At 38.1% G+C, this 21,656-nt stretch overlaps 2 protein-coding genes across 9 annotated transcripts; both read right to left on the bottom strand.

The window, feature by feature from the left end:
* Window positions 1-459: 459 nt before the first annotated feature.
* LOC129349620 (uncharacterized) lies at window positions 460-6,643 on the bottom strand. Of its 2 annotated transcripts, XM_055013458.1 has the most exons (5): window positions 4,807-6,643; window positions 3,634-3,791; window positions 3,471-3,530; window positions 990-1,115; window positions 460-613 (listed from the first exon to the last, which is right to left on the bottom strand). In XM_055013458.1, coding segments are annotated over exons 1-5 (492 nt in total). In that variant the 5' UTR covers window positions 4,808-6,643; the 3' UTR covers window positions 460-466. The 2 variants fall into 2 exon arrangements, with proteins under 2 accessions (XP_054869433.1, XP_054869432.1); XM_055013457.1 differs by having other exon boundaries at window positions 460-1,115.
* Window positions 6,644-8,307: 1,664 nt separating this feature from the next.
* On the bottom strand, window positions 8,308-21,136 carry hjv (hemojuvelin BMP co-receptor). 7 transcript variants are annotated; one of them, XM_035958620.2, is made up of 5 exons: window positions 20,924-21,136; window positions 14,365-14,415; window positions 13,292-13,414; window positions 11,910-12,480; window positions 8,308-9,770 (listed from the first exon to the last, which is right to left on the bottom strand). In XM_035958620.2, exons 3-5 carry the CDS (start codon window positions 13,345-13,347, stop codon window positions 9,141-9,143), a joined length of 1,257 nt encoding a protein of 418 aa, XP_035814513.2. In that variant the 5' UTR covers window positions 13,348-13,414; window positions 14,365-14,415; window positions 20,924-21,136; the 3' UTR covers window positions 8,308-9,140. The 7 variants fall into 7 exon arrangements, with proteins under 7 accessions (XP_035814513.2, XP_054869431.1, XP_035814511.2 ...); XM_055013456.1 differs by having other exon boundaries at window positions 13,292-13,419; XM_035958618.2 differs by having other exon boundaries at window positions 11,910-12,448; window positions 20,924-21,135.
* Window positions 21,137-21,656: the final 520 nt, after the last annotated feature.

Raw genomic sequence — 21,656 nt, forward strand, 5'->3', positions numbered from 1 at the left:
AACAGGTCAGCTGCGGTACAGCGCCCCTGGAGCAGGGAGGGTTAAGGGCCTTGCTCAAGGGCCCAACAGTGGCCACATCAGGGCTTGAACCTCTGACCTTCTGATCAGTAGTCCAGAGACTTAACCGTGGTGCCACCACTGCCCCCAGAAGAGTGGGGGAATGGCATGCAGTAAATTGTCATGAGCTCGATTTGAACCCATGATCGCTGCATCGGGGACTATAGCCCCTGTTCATGGGCCGCCTGTTCAGCCAGCTGAGCTATCCGGGCGCCCTGCAAAATATATATAAATATATATATATATATATATATATATATATATATATATATATATATATATATATATATATATATATATATATATATATATATATATATATATATATATATATATATATATATATATATATATATATATATATATATATATATATATATATATGTATAATACATTAGATTATTATTAGTTATCTGCGCAGTGCTGCCACCTGCTGGTTCCAGCACTCAACACACTGCAGTGATTGACAGGTGGAAGTGAAGTCCAACAAAGGGAGCGAAGAGGAGGACAGGGGGGACGAGGTGGAACAATCTGCAGAGTCCTCGTCTGTTCCTTTCTGAAGGAATAATCAATCAATCAATCAATCAATCAATCAATCAGTCAAGTCCCTCTAATTGATCTAATTGGTGTTTTGTTGTCTCAAGAGCTCAGGGGACAGTTTGCCTTTTTCCCCTGTGTTTAATCATTTGTCCTTTTCTTTCCTTCCTTCCTTCCTTCCTTCCTTCCTTCCTTCTTTCCTTCCTTCTTTCCTTCCTTCCCTCTCTTCTTCCTTCCTTCCTTCCTTCCTTCCTTCCTTCACATCTATCTTCCTTCCTTCTATCCTTTCTTTCTTCCTTCTTTCCCTCCTTCCTTCCCTCCTTCCTTCCTTCCTTCCGTCCCTCTTTCCTCCTTTCTTCCTTCCTTCCTCGTCCAATCAGCTGGTAGAGACTCACCAGGTGTTGCAGCAGGTCCTGGTTCAGGACCACGACTCGACACAGAGCGCTGTTGTCTGGACAGAAGGCTCGGAGCTTCTCAGCACAGTTCTTATAGTGCAACAGTCTGCTGGCCACAGTCAAGCTCTGCACCAAACCACATTCAAAAATCACTCGATTTAAGCAGTCCCGACGGCAACAAAGTGTACATAGTACATCAATACTGGGAGTCAGGTGTACTTGCACATGTTTCTGTATGTTTTATTGGCTACATTTTCTTAAAAACTATCCACGACTGTACATGACTACAAAGAGACTTAAAATGACCACAAAGAGACACAAAAAACCTAAATGGAAGACCACAAATATGTATTATAGATGCCAAATGATCTGTAATACATGCAAACATATCAAAAATAAACTTCTAAACCTTGAAAATGGGGGAAAAAAACTCAAATGCATGTAAAACAATGACAGAGATATAATAGGATCACAAGATGCTGGATGGCTATGAAACAATGCAAAACAAGTATGAAGAGCCACAGAATGACTACAAAGAGAGATGAACCAACAGAAAAGAAAAGCAAATAAGTTTGAAATTACTGCAGAAGACATACAAAGATCAGAGAAAAACGACTACAAAGAAATACAAAATGACTACAAATAGACTCAATGTGACCACAGAGAGACGCAAAACAAAAATGTGAAACATCTACAAATAAATAGATTGCAAGCATATTGAAAAGAGACAGACAGACTTGAAAAATAATAAATAAGCAAAAATGGATGTTAAATGACAGCAACGAAACACGAAAGGATCACAAAGAGACAAGAGATTTGCATACAAACCAAATAAATGCCTAATTACAGATAAGAGCAAGAGAATGGCTCTAAAGAGAGACTAACCGATGGAAAATGAGACACAAATTAATGAGAAAAGGTTCTAAAAAAATACTGCAGTGGCATAAACAGACCAAAAAACAACTACAAAGAACCACAAAATGACAACATACAGACTGGAAGGGCTACAAATAGATACACACCACACATCAGAAATAGATGCTGACGTTCAAAATTGAGCACTCATGTCAAAGTGAAACGGATTTCTACAAAGTAATGTTAATTGATTAAAAACATAAAATTTTAAAAAATTGATAGCAGAAGTGTTCACCCCATTTAAAGTGATTGGCCCAGTTCAACACAGGTGCAGCTAACTGGAGCTAGAAGTCGCACAGTTAGTGAAATAGAGATCACCTGAGTGCAGTGAATGTGTCTCAGTGATTGTAGTATAAAAATATCTGTATCTGGAAGGTCCAGTAGCTTGTGAATCAGTACTCCTGGCCACATCTACACCATATGAAAAGACAAAAGAACACTCCAAGCATCTCTGCCAATAATTTACAGAACATTTTCAAGTCACTGAATATTTTTTGGAGTCCAGTTAAATCCATCATTAAGAAATGGAAGGATTATAGCACATGTGTATATCTGCCAACATCAGGTCCTCCTCAAAAACTGAGTGACGGAGCAAGAAAGGGACAGTGAGGAGGGCCACCAAGACACCTATGAGTCCTCTGAGAGTGTTACAAGCATCAGCAGCTGAGATGGGAAAGACTGTATTTAAAACAACTGTTGGCTGTTCTTCACCAGTCCAAGGTTCATTACAAATTTCGTTGTTCTTCTGCACAATGACAATAAAGTCTCTTTATCTCTATTAGAGAAAGTCACTGTTGAAAAAAAAAACAACTCATAATGAATCTGGACTAGAGTTCATTAGAAGACATACTGGAGACTTGAATTCAACTGGAAGAAGGTCTGATGAGACCAAAATTGAGCTTTTTGCTCATCAGACTAGACGGTATGTTTGTACACCAGATACTTCATATCATCACAAACACAGCATCCTTACAGTGAAGCATGGTGGTGGCAGCATCATGCTGTGAGGATGCTTCTCAGCAGCAGGCCCAGGAAGGCTTGTAAAGGTAGAAGATGGAATGAAGTTGGTAACGTACAGGGAAATCCTGCAGGATAACCGGATGCAGGCTGGAAGAGAACTGCAGCTTGGGAGAAGATGTGTTTTCCAGCAGGACAATGTCCCAAAGCAAACAGCCAAAGCTACACAGAACTGGTTTAAAGACAACATGAATGTTCTGGAGTGGCCGTGTCAGAGCCCAGAGTGTAATCAAACTGAGATGTTGTATCTGTTCTTAAAAATCACTGTTCATTCATGATGCCTGTGTAACCTGAGAGAGCAGTTTTACAAAGAAGAATGGGCTAATATTGCAACATCCAGATGTTCAAGGCTCATTGAGACCTCAATGCTGTCACTACAGCCAAACGTGCATTGACTAAATACTGACTTGAGGTGGGTCAACACCATGCAATCACTTATTTACCCTTCTAATTAGCTGACAATACTTTGTAGAAATCAGTTGTCATCTTTACGTGAAAGTTTTTTGTTTTTTTTTTTTCAAATCTTTGTCAAAAAAAGCCATCTGATACCTGGGTCAGGTGAGCAGGAGCCTCTGTGCAGGGCTGTACTGGCAGATCTCTCAGGGAGTCCTGCACCAGAAACAAGCATTAAAACATCCTACAGACAGTGATAGAAATGTGCGTCTGTTAAAATGCACGTCTGTTAAAGGGAGTTTGGTGTCGGCAGTCTCACCGTCTCTCTGAGGACACGACTATAGTTTTGCAGCGCCGCCAGCAGGTCCTCAATGATGCTTTGCATTTCAGTGTCTGGTCTGTCGGTAGGTAACGCTTTACCTGCTGCAAGCTCCGCCCACAGCACCAGAAACAGGAAACGCAGGTACCCACAATGCACTGGAACAAGAAGGTGAGAAGGCTTTATTTTAAATAGCACAAATGGACACGGGATACTGCGGTGTGAGACTTGGACAATTACTCACAGTAGATTTACACAAGTAACAGCAAAGTCCACTTAAATATTGGCTAGTTTACCTTCAGTTTTCATGTACATGACCATCAATGTTATTTTCATACATTTTCTAATTATAAATCAAAGCAGCTACCATCAATTAGTACCAAACTCTGTTCAAATATTGATTAATTAAATATCAGTTTGCATGAAAGTGAAAACAGATTTATTTTTTAATGGACTTTTTAATCACAAATCAAAGCAGCGTTTATAAATCCACACCCAACTCCATTCAAATATTTAATATCACTTTGCATGTAGGTAAATATTATTTTATTCATTCATGTATTTTCTAATCATAATTTGACGCAGCTAGAATATCAACACCAAACTTCATTGAGCTATTGAATAATTTAATGTCAGTTTGCAAAAAGGTGAAGGTTTCTGTAGGTTATTTTATTTTTTCATGTATTTTTTTAAAGTAATATTTTAATCACCCTGAAATATAATATTAGGATGTTTGTCATTGCAGTGATTTTTGTCTTGTTGTCTTTGTCCTTTCATTATTCACCACACACATCACTGTTCCCTGTGCTGTAAGAAAATAATGACTTTCAACAGTCTCTGACTGCATTTTTAATTTTTTTTTTACATTTACCTTTAATTTTACAGATTTTCCCTGTTTGAATAAATTACAGCTAGTCCCCAGTAAAAATCCTGAAAAAAGTATTAATTTGCACGTTGACTGTGAAACAACTAAACAATAAAAAAAAGTTTTTTAAAAGCTGAACTCTACCCTACAGGTTTGAGTGCTGCTGCAGATAAACATGCATTTTTAAACTCAAATTCATAGATATGACAAAATACAGAAAAATAATAAAATAATAATATTGAAATCCTTAGCTGTATTGACTCTGCTAAAACTGTCCAAATTAAGCAAGTAAGGAAATAAAAACTGACTTGTTGCCTTGAGATGGAGGTGTGCAGCAGCTGGGAGACTTCAGTCTGGTCCACTGGTCTTGTCCTGTGAATGATGTGATGTGAAGCCTTCATGCTGCTGATGCTGATATTTATCCTCTGTCCATCCTGAATCAAAGTGTCTTCTGAGGAAACCAGCCGGCTGTTGGGTTCTCAGAAGGTTTGACATCAGTTTTTTCTGTGGGCTCGGTTTCCAGGAGTTCTCAGAGTCTCTCAGCACTGACTCAGAGTCAGACTGAAGGTGTGTCTCTCCAGATTTAGGCACTTCCTGCCCGACCACAGACAGAAATTTACATCTTTGTCATTATTCCAATTTCATTTGTTGCATCACTGAGACCATGTTCTCCTGCTGTGATATTCCTCTTCTTCAAGCTTCTGCAGACTGGGAGTCACCTTGTCAGTCAGTATTTTGGTTTATTCACAGACATTCATGGTGCATTCTTAAATCTCCCAACTCTGTTGGCAGTTGTGCTGCTTCATATCACCACACCCACCTCCATGCTTCATTATCAGGACTATCAGGACTGTTCGTTCACTGTGGTAGTCCTGGTCTGGTTCACACCAAACATGCTGGACTCCATCTGATCTCAATAAATGGATCTGACATGATCAAAGAATGTGCTCCTGACATTCATCAAGTTACTTTTTATGTTTTTTAGCAAAGTTTCATGTTGCTATTTTGTGGTGAACAAACAATGTTTTTTTCTTGTTCTCCATCCATAAAGGTTGATGCTATGAAGTGTCCTTTACACTGTCTGAGCTTCATTAAAACTCTGTCTGTGGAGTCATTTTAGGAGGATGATGGCTGCATAGCCAATAGGTCCAAACCTGAGAAAGTTCTGGTCACAGCTCATTCTAGAACCATGTTCATGCAGTTAGACTGACTGGAAATCACAGGTTTAGTAAGTTTAGTTTCAGTGATCACAAGTAGATTCACTTCAGTCTTTGTAAAAGACTTGTTCATAACAACAAATACTCTACTGCAAAACCTAGAAATAATGCAATTATTGAGAGACAATGCAGTATGGAATAATTTCACAACTGAGTGACATAACTCATGAGTGTGCTCACTTTTGTTCTATACTGTACAAAAAAAATCCTGTTTAAAAAAAAAAAAAAAAAAGAAAATCTGGCAACAAGGCTGCCAGAAAAATATGTCAAAAAACAGAATACCATAACAGTTAAAATAATGGGAATTATCTGTAAAATAATATATTGGAGGATATAGTAAAATGCAAATACAGATTTTTGATGTCGACATTATTTACAATTTGGACCTTTTTTATGGTTAACGTGTAAATTAATTTGTATTTGTAGAGGTGAAGTTTACCGTCACTATTGCACCAACGTGTTCCACTGATTTCCTCAGAGAACCGATCAGAAGATCTGATCACAAGATTTAACCACACAATGCTCTGGCCTGTTCATTATCAGCAGCAATCACAGCGACTCATTGTTTCATCATTCATCATTATTCAGATTTCTGTGTATGGAAATGTTTCATCATTGTGATTCACTGACTAATGAGATCCAGAGGAAACCGTATCAGTGAAGTCACACTTACAGTCAGTCCTGTTGTGGATCATGTTTCTCACAGTGATTCAAATCAACTGTATCTCCACAGCAGAAGCTGTTAACAGCAGCTTTTTATTTTTGTGGCTACAGAAGAAGAAAAGTTTCCCATTGCAGGATCGCTATTTCATAATGTTCAGTGGTTCTTTGCATTTCTCTAGAAATATGAGCTCCATAACTTACTCATGAGGTGGGTGGATGTTGAAACATGTAGCAACACAGCTCGCTGTCTGAAGCTTTTCCTGCCTCACATTCATGCGGGTAAGTCTAAAGGACCATCTCACTGCTCCACTGGAAAATATAAAATACAAAATTACTTCAAAGGCACAACAATTGTTCAAAATGAAATGCAAAACAAGCAAAAAGCAACATAAAATTACCACAAGGAGGCAAAGGTGACCAAAGAAAATGTGCAAATGACAATAGAGGACAAATTACCACAAAAAGGTGCATTCCAGTAAAAAGATACAAGAGACGTGACAATACGGCGACATGAGAGATCACAAAAAATGATAAATGATCACAAAATGGTGAAAACTCACTACAAAGACAAGCAAAACAATGTAAAATGACCACAAAATGATGCAAAATGACCAAAGCACTGTGAAAAATGACCACCATGAGAGAAGAACTAGCAAACAAAATGACCATAAAATGTACCAAAAGATTTAAAAAAAGGAACAAATAGAAACACAAGGTTGATGCAAAATTACCACAAAACAGGAAAAAATGATCAAAAAAAGTTGCAAAACCACATTAAATTATGAAAGAATCTCAAAATGACCACAGAAAGATGCAAAATAAGTACAGAAAGATGCAGAATGACCACAAAAGGTTGCAAAATGACCACCAAAACAAGCAAAAGATCACAAAATCATGAAAAAATTACCACAGAATGTCCACAAAATAATGCTAAATGAGTACAAAATGACTACAGAAAGGTACAAAATGACCACAAAAAAAAAGCAAAGGTATCACAAAATGATGCAAAAATGACCTTGGAAAGCTGCAGAATGGAGTTAACAAGCAAAACGAACTAAAAGAAGAAGATGTCAAATGACCACAATGCACATAAATAATGGTAAAAAGGTGCAAAATGACCTTTATCTGTAATGTCAATCACTCAGCTGTTTCACTGTTAACCAACACAAACAGCAAAAAAACATCAAAGGTGAACCTGGAACATTTACAGTCTGTTTATAGGAAAAATTAAAGTATTTGTTCTGATTTTTGTGAAAATCAGATTTAACTTCAGCAAGATGCTTTTTATTTTTCTGTCTTGCAACATTGCATCTGTGCTGTTGCTTCATCATTGCATCATTTTCTCACAGACAGGCTCACGTGTGGCCCCGCCCACTCACCTGCCAGAGCTCTGATGTCACCTCTCACTTCCAACAAACCAGCGTCATGCTGTCATTCTGATTAATTACACCTCATTACTTCGCTGTAGGTGATTTTTGTGCAACAATTCGCAGTGTACAGGAATAGGTGCCTGCAACACCTCAGTGGGTGGGGTTTCATATAAAAACAGAACATTAAACAATTCTACAGTTCCATTTAGCACACGCTGTTATCCAAAGCGACACGCATCTGAAACATGTTTAGTTTAAGGTTTCTGAAGCCAAATTCAGATACCAAAAGAACCAATTAACATTCTCTATGAAATGAATGTCAAGAGCTGGACTCTAGATCTGTAAAATTGGCAAAATGTATTTATCAGATTTTTAAAGTCTTGGACAAAACTATATATTCAATATATCTTTATTAAAATGGGGGTTATTTTATTTTATGGGCTTAAATTTTAAAAATCTGATTTAAAGTCCAGCTAATTTTGTTTAAGTTTATTTTTCCACTTCTGTTTCCATATTTCTGAATGTCAACTTTTAAACCTGAAAAATAAAATCACAACTGTTTAATGTTTCAACAATTTATAGTACATATTTCTTTATTAAGCAAATCTTTGTACAGCTTTTCATCATTAGAAGCATCAGCAGCTTTTTGCTCTTGTTTTTTTTTTTTTTTTTTTTTAACAGTTCAAAGGTGCTCTGGTTCTGGTTGTTTCCAGGTTGAGCTTGAGCATCAGTGATTCATGAGGAGTCGATTAAAATCTCAGAAGAGCTTCATTTCATCCAAACCAGGACGCCATGTTTGATCTGCTTCAGTTTACCAAAAGAGTCACCTTCATCATGTTTAATCCTCTGAACCCTAAAACCTGCTGGTGGTTTTAAAAGGCATGTTTTCTTTGAATAAAACTGACAAAATGACACACTTTATCAGAGTCAGAAAGTGTTCTGTTCAGTTCTTGAAATACTTAGCTGGTTTGTGTTATTTCATTGGAAATGTTACCAAATTTCATCCAAATCACTTTAAATATTTGACAAAAGCAAACCTTTTGCTCGACTCTAGTGCTGTAAAAAAAAAGAAAAATTTGGCACTGCTGGTTGCAACTGAGAAGCCATGACTGACTCAGCTGTGACCAACAAATACATGAAAAGTTAAATGTAAAGTAGTCAAATTTCTACTGCATGCAGAGTTTCATGTTTTGAATACTGGTAAACCTGTGGACAGTTCAGGTGCAGCCGGTGAAAAGGGGCAGGGCCTAAATTGGTTTCCTGTTGGAGAGCACCTGTCAATCACATTGTCGCTTTCCCACTGAGCATCCAATGCTGGGGGGCGGGCCAATCCCTGGCATCCATATCATAGACTATGATCTTTATACGTTCCCGTGGAGACGTACCTCAAGGTCAGTCTCTGCAGCTCAGAGTTCCCAGCATGCCGAGCAGCAGCAGCAGCAGTGTGACGTTTGGTCGCGCTTGTCCTGCGGAGGCGACCGGCAGCAGGTGAACATCCTGCCTGTCAGAGATCATGTTGCGGGCATCTTGTAACGCACTGATGGCGGCTGTGCTGGAGTTCAGGTCTCCGCTGGTGATCAGGTCAAACACGCAGGCCTGGTAGTAGACGTCTCGGTCAGGAAGTAGTGCAGCGCAGTGGGCCTCTGCACCAATGGGGGCGGATGCCAAGGAGTCCGGCGGTGGTGGCCGGAGTGTGTTGAGTCTCTGTGAGGTTGGGCAGCCCCACATGCACAGCTGCAGGTCCTGTTCGGGGCCGAAGGCCTCCACAACGCCACGTGGCGAACGAACCGACAGGCCGAGTGAACGGCCGCTCTGACGCACCACCAGCAGGGTACCGATGTGAGCCGCTCGGATCTCGGCGTGTCGACCGGGGCTCTGAGTTCTGACTGTCAGGCTGCGATGACCCCGCCGCTCACCGCTCCACACCGAGCCGTCGGCAAATGCTGCAGGGACGTTATCCAGCTCTGCCTGGTACAGCTGCTGATCAATACACTGACGCCAGTTCTTAAAGATGATGGTGATCTGACAGGGGACCCAAGAAAACAAGAAACACACGTTATATAACACTGACACACGTAAAATACAAATAAAATAAATACCAGTTTTTCTGTGATGCTGGCTTCTGATGTGTCTGTGACACAATCTATGTGTTTTAGAAAAGATCAGGAGCTTAATGTATGACTTAGTCTCACAGACTTGGGCCGTTTTGCACCTTATTATCATTCTGATATAGAGGTCAAAGAAATGCTATGGCTTGTTTGTATCTCTAGCCTTAAACCTGCATTCTTCCTAACAGGCAGCAGGGGGCGACTCCTTTGGTTGCAAAAACAAGTCTGATCATATAAACGTTTATGAGAAAATGAGTTTACTCCTCACTTGATCTGGCATCTCAGTAAACTTTTAATAATGATTTTATGGTCTCATTTACTTCATAAATTACGGTCTCATATAGAGGAAAACATAATATAAATAAGGGAAAGTTAAGGGCAGAGTGTTGTGCCCTTGAGGTCTCAGATCCAACCATCAATCATCACATCTGGTTTCAAAAAACCTAGATGGACAAATTCTAGGCTTCAAAGACAGTAGTTCACAAACCAAAGAGCATGGTTATGGTGGCTACGTTAATCTTTCATTTACAGCCTACAGCTGTTTTTCTGTATAAACTGCTTTTTTCCATTTGCTGCTTTGGAGCAAATAAACTATGCAGAATAGTTTTGTCAGAAGGTGGTGCTATAGGCCACATCGCTGCAACAAACAGAGAAGATGAAGCTGGAAACAAAATCGGCTGTTTGCCAACTACTAAAAAAACATTAAAGAACAAGAAGAAACAAACCAAACTTTTTCCATTTATGAGAGAAAAAAGGAGAAGTCATCAGGAATTCTTTTTAATCGGCAAAATTAGAGTTATTCTTTCACATCAGCCATGCTTCATAATGTCCTGAGGTAGAGATGAGGAGAAAAGCAGCTGGTACCTCATATGAGTTAAGTTTTTGCTATGTCACAATTTATTCAGAAAAGGTTTTCACAAGCCCTGCCAAAAGTGACACAGAGAACCTTAAGGACAAACATCAACGTGACAAAAAACAGCCATGAACCTCATACATATTAAGATTATCTTCCAGTTTTAGTGAGTTAGATATTTAGCTGTAATGAGTCCTGATTATAAGTATCAAATATTTATTCACTTTCAGGAATTTAACCCTTTAAATCTCAGTTTGATTACAAGATGTCACTGTTGTTTTTTTTAAGGAAAAAGACTGAAAATTTTATTTTCTATTAAATGGGTAACTGGCGCTTTTTTCTCATCGCAGTCTGGGTCAACACTTAGCAACGATTCTAATGCATTTTTTTTGTGCAGTGTCAGATTCTTTTAACCAACATCAGTCCTGATCATAACTGCCAAATATTCATCAATTGTCAGGATTGGACTCCCTTTAAATGACAGTTTGTTTACATGATGTCACATGAGGAAAAACTCCAAAAAAGTATTATTTTTCCTTTAATGGATCTGGAGCTACACATCTCTGATCTGCAGCTGCTATCCTGCTAGCCTCACCCCCCCTCACCCAACTGGTCGAGGCAGATGGCTGCCTTCCCTGAGCCTGGTTCTGTCTGAGGGTTGTTTTTGTTCCCTTCCTATTCTTTTTGTTGTTGTTGTTCTTTCTCACTGTTGCTCTTAGGGAAACCAAAGGCAGGCTGTTGGTTTGATCCATATTGTTGAGTTTTCTGTTCTGTTTATAATTCATGAGGCCTGTACCTTGCTATGCTAAGCTAAAAGATGAAATATGTTGTGAATCTGCGTGATGTAAAACTGAATGGAACTGAATTGAATTTAATATGTAGCTAGCACATGTTATTTCCTTGCCACAGTTTGAGTCAACAGTTAATATGGACTCTTCCCTTTTTTGAGTCAGATATCAAAAATAACACCCTCAGGACCTTAAAAATAAAAGTCTTTTTTTCACTTTCTCTGAATTAGATAGTTTAACCAACATCAGACCTGATCATAACTATCAAATATTCTTTTATTTTCCTCACTGGAGCATAACATTTTTTTGTTTCCACTTTTTCTAATGCAATAAAAATACATAAAAATAAAACAAAAACACAGCTGATGGCCTTGACTGATGCATTCAAATAATCCTGTGAACTCTGACTCACCTTGGTGAGGACTGTGGCGTGCGTCCCTCCCCTCACAGGTGAGCTAGTGGCTTGTACGTACAGGTATTCGTTGTCGATGAGAGGCCACGCCCCCTGCACAGCGCACGTCTGGAATTCGTTGTTGAAAGTTCGAATGTGTGGGTCTCCAAACACGCCACAGTGCAGGTACTCCGGCGTCCGTCCTTCTCTGCCGAAGAAGCTCCTGTCGTAGAGGCAGGTGTCCCCTGACAGCGTCCCCTGAGGCGGGGGCCGTGGCTGGGCTGTGGGTCCCGCCCGGGGGCAGCGGTGCTGGATCAGCAGGTCCTCGATGCCCTGAACCGCAGAGTGGTATGCGAGGTCACCGCGACATGCCCGGGCCATCCTCTTGGTGCACATGTCGTAGGAACGCAGGGCGCTGCAGTAACCAGCGTTTACCGCCTCCCTGCTGAGAGCTGCTCCCCCTGCTGGTGCTGCACCGCCACTGCTGCTGCCGCTGCCCAGGTCCAGCGTTGCAGCCACAAAGTCAGAGTTACACCTCAGGATACGACAAGAGGCTCCGACTGGAGACACAGGAACAGTTTGGTTTGAACATCTGAAAATCCACAAGTGGATATCTGTTGTGTAGTGGCTGTGTTTCAAATTACATACTTACATAATATATTTTACTCCAAGTTCGTATTACAGCTTTGTACTGTTTCATGTAGTATGCATACAGCGAGGACATAGTACTTTGTCTTAAAGCTGTGTCTGCCTTATTAATTTGTTGCAGTCTGTCGTGAAAAAAGCTGTCATGTATGTGTTTATTTCTCTGTAGTTCAAACCTGTTTGTGACACCGTGACACTCACGAGACATTGTGATGAGATTAATTTGTACACAGGATTGAGGATCAGAATGAGAACAACAGCATGCAGGGTTGCAAACTGGATACAGCAGAACATCCTGCTATTTTTGCCATACTGCATTGGACACAATATGTTTCGGGACATATCCAATCTGTTTCTGATATACTATAGAGTATAAAAGGGGGGTTACTGATACCCACCAAGTTTGCAGAAGTAGTACTGATGGTATTTAGTGGTGTTGCATCATGGGAAAAGTATGATCTATGTGTTTGGATCCACTACTGTAGTGATGTGCAGTTCAACTCCAGGATGAATCATAAGAAAGTAACTTCTTCAGATTGAAACATTTCATTGATCCACAATCACACACACACTCTTTCAGGCCGACGACAGACAGACATTTGCTGCATCATGCATACTTGTAAGGTTAAAATCCACATGAATGTTGTCTCAGCTGCTGTTCAAGTAAACTCCCAGTGTGTTTGTGTAGTTCAGTGGTGAAAGTAGTTAACATGTGAGTTGTGTTTTGTGTGTGTGTGTGTGTGTATGTGTGTGTGTACCTTGGGGTAAAGTCAGCTGGACCAGCAACAGAGTCAGGTGTATGCAGTGTTGCCATGGAAACACAGGATGGCGTGTGGTGGCCCGAAGCTCCATCAGCAGGCTGACAGCTGGACCGATCAGCGCTGCTCTGAAAGACCACGCAGGTATGTCACACCTGAGTGTTACCTTTGTCTTAACTTTACATTACCTTTGTGTTACCTGTACTTTACGTTTGCATTGACTGGTACGTTACCTGTGCCTTACCAGTTTGTTACCTGTCTGTTACCAGTATGTTAATTTTCTGTTACTTGTGTGTGACCTGTGTGTTAACCCTATGTTACCTGTGTGTTACCTGTGTGTTGCCTGTCTGTTACCTTAGTGTTACTCAGTGTTACTGGTCTGTTACTGTATTGTTTCATGCTCAGTCGAGAGTAGTGTCACTTCAGGAGGTTTAATCTAATGTATATATCAGTCCGTGAATATGGACATGTGATTCTCTGGCGCACTTTTCCAACTTCCTGTCTCGTTGAACATGTTGACCTCAGAACCAGCAATGCTTTGGTCTCATATCACTATGCACTGTGCAGCATTAACTAGTCACTATTATACTCATTACATTACAGTTACCTCAGTGTTACTTGGTGTTACCTGCCTGTTACCTCAGTGTTACCTGTCTGTTACTTCAGCGTTACCTCAGTGTTACCTGTCCTTCAGGTGTAAATCAGCTCGTTTCTTGCTCTTGTCTGCCTGTGGAGGATTTCTGATCATGATGATGCTCCATGTGAGAGCTTCCAGTTACCTCTCTGAGTCTCAGTATGAATCACTAACAGATTGATTGATTGATTATGATGTATTACAGTCCATTAGTGATGTCTCTGACTGTGATCATCGTTCTCTTTAAAACCCATCACTCTTTGTTCTTCGAACCGTCATTTATAATGAGCCTAGGACTGACAGTGATTAAACAGCAGCAGTGAGTCAAACACAGAGATTTTAACTTGACCTCCAGCCACAAAACCTTCACTTTAAACACCTGCTTCCATCTAAAAACTGCATGCATGATGTTTGTCAGAGTGCCGCCAACAGAACAAACCTGTCTGATGTTAGCTGAGACCTTCTTCTTCTTCAGGAGCCATCAGACAACCTGCAACACAAAGAAATCATCACTTGAGTGACTAGTTCACAGTTTGATTCATTTTCCTCCCAATTCCAATCATTCCTAAACCCTCTGTGTTTTGCTTGTGTTTGTATGATAATATTTACAATTCTTGATGATATAATATTAGATTTTTGTCTTTTAGTATATTCTTTTAGTATTTTAACCATAGGTGTAGCTTTTGTGTGATGTTTTGAATTTGTAAAACATTTGAACTCGAGCAGAAATCTTGCTGAAACACAAATAAGCTTCAACACCCCAGGGGTTTATAAATAGGTTGAACAAATCAAATGCAAATAATTAATTTCTAACTTACATAAAAAGTGTCACATGCACATTTAAAGACCCCAAACAAAAGACACAGAAGAGGACAGGAGAGTTAATCATGTCTATATATGTGTTGATTCAGCGCAGGTAAAATGAAATGAGAAAAGTTGAGCTACAGGAGAATTTCTTGTTATATTGCTCAATTAATAAGTAGATTTTATTAAATACTAGTCTTTCTAATGTATTGTTTATTTATTTTATTTACACTTAACAAGTCAGCTTGTTCTATTTTTTGATATAATCAAAATTAACCATCCTGTGCCCTCGTCATTCTCTTCTAAAGCACTTTGAATTGCTACAGAACTGTCTGAAGGCTGCTGTTTGAATAAACTTTACTTGAATGTGAGGATTTATTGCTTTTATCTGTTTACACCGAGCATTTTTCTGGCTCTAAATTAGCAGTTTGAAGAGTCATTGTAGAATTTAAGAACAAGTAACAAGCGTCTCTCGTTACCTTTAGGACCTGAATAATTTCAGCTATTACTCATTTAGATATGTAATGATTGTCAGCTTCAATCTGAGGCCTACCTGCAGAGTCAGTGTTGGTCCTCAGTGATGAACCCATGAATGAAATGACGAAACATTATGAACATGTTTCTGTGGTCGACTCCATTCAGCACTGACTGAATAATAAGGACCAGACGGAGTGTTTTGGTCACTCGGTGTTGTAACATGGACTCTCGTCTGTTTGCATGTGTTAGTTTTTTTTTCTGTAGAACAAACAGCAGTAGGCAGGGGGTGGAGTTTACTGTGGTGCTCTTCAGTCATTGGTTCCACCATCAAAAAGACTGACACATGAACCACATGACTGACAGCGAGGACGCCACCAAAACTGAAACTTTCAAACACAATGCTGAATTATCATGTATGACCCCAGATTCTGAGGGGCCTCAGAGGCTCCAGGTTGTAGCAAGTGATTTACTTTGTGCTAAAATCCACCAATAAAGGACAAATAAAAATGTTTAATTAGCTTTCAATAAGTAAAGCATATTATACACAATTTTTATATTTACATCATTTGTGTGATGTTTAGAATGGCTTATTTTCAGTAGAAACCCCTAAGAATTTATTGTTGATATTTAAAAATCAGCAGTTCACCTTTTAATTTCCAAAATGTTCTGTAATTATCTGTATTTATTATTTTTAAAATATTTATTATGATTATTATGGCTTTTATTGTAATTTTCAGTTGCTGTCAGTGACAACTAATGAAAACTCAGATAGATAGATAGATAGATAGATAGATAGATAGATAGATAGATAGATAGATAGATAGATAGATAGATAGATAGATAGATAGATAGATAGATAGATAGATATTTTATTCATCCTGAGGGAAATTCAAGAACTGTTTCCCCTTTTGCCAGTTTTTCTGTTAAGCTAGTCCAGGAGTTTTCCTCTAGTTCCAGTCTTTACGCTAAGCTAGGCTAGCTCTTTACCCCTGTTCTAGTTTTATTACTGTACTGGGCCAGCTGCTGTTTCTTGTTATGCAAAGTTTAGAAAACACTTTTCCCTGTCTCCAGTCTTTATGCTAAGTAGCCTGGATGTTTTCCTAAGTCTCCAGCCATTATGGAAAGTTAAGCTAACTGTCTCCAGTCTATAAGTTAAGCTAGTCCGAATTGTTTCCCCTGTTTCTAGTCATTATAATAAGCTAGGCTAACTAAATCCCTTGTTTCTAGTCATTATAATAAGCTAGGCTAACTAAATCCCCTGTTTCTAGTCATTATAATAAGCTAGGCTAACTAAACCCCCTGTTTCTAGTCTTTGGGCCAAGCTTGGAGTTTCCCCTTTCTCCAGTTATGTTAAGCTAGTTCAGATATTATCTCCTGGGTCTAGTCATTATGCTGAGCTAGACGAGTAGTCTTTCGTTTTTTCAAGTCATTATTGCAAAGGTGAGCTAGCTGTATTTCCTTGTTTCCAGTCTTTATCCTAAGCTAAAATGATTTCCATCCGAACATCCATCTCTCAGAGACAATTAAAGGATCTCTACAAAAACTGTGAACTAGTCCTTCAGTATGAATGACATTTTTCCACCAGGACTGTCATCTGACCTTTGTTCCTATCTAACAGATGGGAGGGTTTACTGTGTGTGTGTGTGTGTGTGTGTGTGTGTGTGTGTGTGTGTGTGTGTGTGTGTGTGTGTGTGTGTGTGTGTGTGTGTGTGTGTGTGTGTGTGTGTGTGTGTTTGGTTGACCCATGTCTAAATAGTCACATTGTGGGGACTCGATGCATTACGGTGACAAAATCGTCCTCATTTGGTAAATCATCAAACTTTAGTGTGGTGGTTTAGTGTAAGTTTTGGCTAAGGTTAGTTTCAGGTAAGACTGGGTGAAGGTATGTCTCCAGGAAATAAATGTAAGCCGCTGTAATGTCCTCTGACGTGATGGAAACGTGGCTGTGTGTGTTTTGGCTAAATTTAAACTCCAGTTGCCCCCCAGAGTTACAGTCAGACTTATAAATACCCGCATATGTGGAGTTTACATACAAGAACTCACAGTCAGGGTGGTGTTTTCTCTGGTATTACTCTTATTTGTATTTAGGAAGAAGTATTTGTGGTATTTTTAATAATGGAATTAATAATGGACAATGGATTTTCTGGTGACATTTAAGAAATGCATAAGAATTGACTTCATGTGATTGTTTCACTTTTCCTGCAAGCAGCATGCAACTTGGTTAGCCTAGCTTAAGACAGGAAGCCTAGCTTGATCGAAAGAGAAAATCCTGATTTGGTTATTTAATTTACATGTGTGTTGTTTTCTAATGTAACATAACATTTTGAGTTATTATTTTGCACCTAGTCAAAGGTGTTTATTGGCCATAAACTGATCCATGGGTCTGCCCTCGATTGCTCTTCCTGAATGACCTGGATGTGTGTCTCCTTTACTTAAATATCAACAATAAGAACTAAATTTTAATAGCAAAAACTGAAAGGACAAAATTAATTGTCAGTGAGGATCAAGCACATTTTAGAATAACTGAAATCAGTTGCAAAACATTAGATTAAGTTTCAAGTTTATGGTTTCAATCTAATAAATCCAATTTCAAATTACACTTTCAAGTTCAAAATTATTATTTACTGAGTTTTATTTTTTCTAATTTAATTTTGATGCAGTTATTTAGGTTAAACAATTCAGATCATGTGATTCAAATATATTTATAACTATATTCTGAAATATCCTCTTTTATTGTGAAGGACTGAATCATGTGTACACTGAAAAAAAGATACATATAAGATTATATAAAACATCAGGTAATATCATGTAAACATATAACATTGTTTGAAATAGAGTTCATATTTTTAAAAAATAGCCAAGCATCATTAAACTTACAGTTAATAACTATTTCAATCATTTCTGTGCATTCGATTTACACAAAAATGACATGATTTTGAAAAAATTCTTTTAATAAAAGGTCAGTACTTTAAAGTTGATTGTATTCGCTTTGTTGGTAAAAACACATCCAAAGAAACATTTTACATTTAAATTTCAAGATTACAAAAATGAATGGTGTTACTGTTGAAGAAAATCCTCTATTCTATTACAACTGAATGTGTAGTATCGCTGTAAAAAATAATAATATAAACTTTTAATTAAATTCCCACAACATTTCACATAATTTTACATTAATTTCATATCTTTTCAAAAATAATTCAATTCACAGCTAGTGGTTATTTTTTAGATTTTTTGACATCACTTCACAATAAAATTATGTGCTATTTTAAAAGTTGTTTTTTTAGCTATTGAGAAAAACATCTGTAATTTTAAATTTAAGACACAACTGCACAAATTGCATATTAGTTGGAACTGATACAAGTATCTTAAAAAAACACATTTTTTATTTCAGTGTATCACGTTTACACATTGAAAAAAAGAAAAAGATATATATAGTGTATGAAATCTCTTGTAAATTTGTGTTAATTTTACAGAAAAGTTTGCATTAGTTGCAAACTAAAAGTTTTTCTTATTATGCTTTTGCTAAAGTGTTTATTGACATTTGACCATTTGTTGATCTGTATTGTGAGAGTTCCTTGAATTCAATAGAATGTATTTTTTGAGGAGAAATAAAGGAGAAATAATCCACTCTACAAATGCCTATGTTTCCAGACAACTCTGAAACAAAGTGAGCAAAGTTAAGGTTCAGAGATTCTGAAATCCTGTTTGTTTCCACGAGACAAAGTAAAGTTGTAACATAAGTGTAAAGATGTGAAATCAGGAGCAGAGATCAGAAGTTCATGGCATGCAACAGAGTTTCTGTAATATTAATATACAGAATACAAGAGAACTGAGTACAGTCCTGAGCAGTATCACTTAAATGTGAAATGATTCTAGACTGAGTCGCCTCACAGTAATCAGATTACTTCTGGGTTGAACTGTAGAGTATTTGCACTGATGTAAAACTAAAAACTAACAGTTTATATTTACTGGAATAAAATTACAGCCCCTACAGTACGAACTCAGTGCAACAAAAGTCAATCCACCTTTCATTACTCTGAAGAATGTTTTCTCATTCTTTAGAGACTATTGTTTTAGCTGCTCTCTGTTGGACGGGTTGTGTTGCTCTGGCTTTCTCTTTAAAATACTCCAAAGGTCTTCTTTTAGCTTCGAGTCAGGCCACATACTATTGTCCATGTCATAGTTTTCACTTTGCTCTTCTTTAGAAACTCTTGTGTGATTTTGTGTTTTGGATGGTTCTCATGCTGGAATATTCCTCTTCTTCAAGCTCCTGCAGACTGTCATCTTGTCACAGTTTTTATATATCCACAGATATTCATGATGCATCTAAAAATGTCATCTCCCCAACACCTTTCGCACTCATGAAGCCCCATATCATTACACTTCCACCTCCGAGCTTCACTGTCAGGACGATGCATTCACTGTGGTTGTCCTGGTGAGATTCATATTAAGCATGCTGGAATCCATCTGAGCCCAATAAATTCACTGCATCTGATCAAAGAATATGCTCCCAACATTCACCAGACTTCTTTTCACAGCAAAGATTAATCCGGCAGTTTTGAATTAAATAGCAAAAAATGAATTTTTTTTTTTTTTTTTGCTATTCAATTCCGAGAAGTTGATGTTATGAAGTGTCTTTCAAACTCAGATTTTTCAGTTCCTCTGGTGATTCTTTTCCACGTGGAGAAACAGCCCAAAGATCCAAAACTGAGAAAGTTCTGCTGTTCACAGCTCATTATAGAGCCATGTTCATGTTAGACTGATTGTAAATCACAAGTGGACTCAGTTATATTTCACTGAGTTTCTACTTCGGGGCCTCGTTTTCAATAATGTCTGTCTTAAGTGTTTGTTATGATTGTTCAGATGAGCAAATAGATAGATAGATAGATAGAAATAGATAGGTAGATAGATAGATAGATAGATAGATAGATAGATAGATAGATAGATAGATACTTTATTAATGCCGAGGGAAATTCAAGTGTTCAACAGCTTACATACAACAACATAACAAAAAGACAGGACAGGCAGGTTAGCAACATTAACATTAAAGGGTAGTATATAACTTGACCTTTCCTCAGGATTAATCAAGTATATCTATCTATCTATCTATCTATCTATCTATCTATCTATCTATCTATCTATCTATCTATCTATCTATCTATCTATCTATCTATCTATCTATCTATCTATCTATCTATCTATCTATCTATCTACTCTGAAAAACTTGCTGTACAATACTATGAAAAAACACTTCTAATTTTAAAATCTATAGAAATACTAAATGTAATTAAAATTCAATATATAATATTTACACATTTCAAGGCACAGTGATTTAAAGTGATTTAAAGTGATTTAAAGTGACTCAAAGTGTTTTAAAGTGACTTTGACAGTAGGAACACAGTTGTATCAAACTACCTAAGGTGCATAGACATTTTACAGTTATTAAATTAAACATTAAAGCAATCACTATAAGGTGATACTGTTTTGAATTATTTGACATTTAGATGATATTGTACATGCATGCACTCACTTGTTGTATACTGTTTATGTTTGTGTGTAATGCCACATAAATGTCACATATGTATATATTAAATATGTCTTTACATATTTATTCTATTTGCTTCGGGTTATTTTATATTCTGTTTTATATTACTGCTTCAAAAACAGAGGCTGTAGATTTACCACATGTAAACATACAGTATGTATTTGTCTCTTACCTTCAGCTGGTTCAGCATCAGAGTCCGTCCATGTTGCCAAACTGTCAGAGGAAAATAATCCAAAGACTCCAAAACCAGCAGGACGCTCAGGGTCTCTGTCTACAGCTCCAAAGACTCGGTCCAGGTCTGTCCAGGACTCTGGTGGTCCCACCTTTGGGTCTGGTCTGAGCCTTGTGCTGCCTTCACAGCTGACCAGGAGCTTCAGCAGCTTCTAAATAAATCACCAACAACCACCTGCTGCACGACGACAACTGTCCACACACACACACACACACACACACACACACACACACACACACACACACACACACACACACACACACACACACACACACACACACACACACACACACACACACACACACACACACAGCAGCAGTTTATTTTTATTTCAGACCTCCAGGAAGTCAAACTCTATTTGTAACCGGCTGTTGCTTCGTTTAACCAAAGCAGAACCTTAACTTCAGTTTGATTTCATTTCTACAAAAACACAAACAAGTTGATGTTCAGTAAATATTTCTTGGATTCTTTAAAGATCGAATTACACTCGGGGTGGAATATAAGTATGTCAGCCATTTGCACTTTATTTCACTTTTTCCGTTTCCAGCTGCTTTATTCTTGAACTGTAATGTTAATTTTTGTTGCACTGCATTCATCTGACAGCTGCACTCACACATTACTCTTCACTGTATCATGGCAACTGTTTATAAAACAAAATTATTTACAGGTTGAA

The sequence above is a fragment of the Amphiprion ocellaris genome, chromosome 9 (genome assembly GCF_022539595.1).
Source record: "Amphiprion ocellaris isolate individual 3 ecotype Okinawa chromosome 9, ASM2253959v1, whole genome shotgun sequence".
Taxonomy (NCBI): Eukaryota; Metazoa; Chordata; class Actinopteri; family Pomacentridae; genus Amphiprion; species Amphiprion ocellaris.

Excerpts from the sequence above, each read along its gene's own strand:
- LOC129349620 (XM_055013457.1), bottom strand. Across the intron at positions 3,531-3,633 it reads GTCGTGTCCTCAGAGAGACG|GACTCCCTGAGAGATCTGCC; the intron begins GTGAGACTGCCG and ends TTTCTGGTGCAG. Across the intron at positions 1,116-3,470 it reads CTCCTGCTCACCTGACCCAG|AGCTTGACTGTGGCCAGCAG; the intron begins GTATCAGATGGC and ends GGTTTGGTGCAG.
- hjv (XM_035958618.2), bottom strand. The coding sequence starts at position 13,385 with ATGGAGCTTCGGGCCACCACACGCCATCCTGTGTTTCCATGGCAACAC. Across the intron at positions 12,449-13,291 it reads CCAGCTGACTTTACCCCAAG|TCGGAGCCTCTTGTCGTATC; the intron begins GTACACACACAC and ends CTGTGTCTCCAG. Across the intron at positions 9,771-11,909 it reads ACGCCACAGTCCTCACCAAG|ATCACCATCATCTTTAAGAA; the intron begins GTGAGTCAGAGT and ends GTCCCCTGTCAG.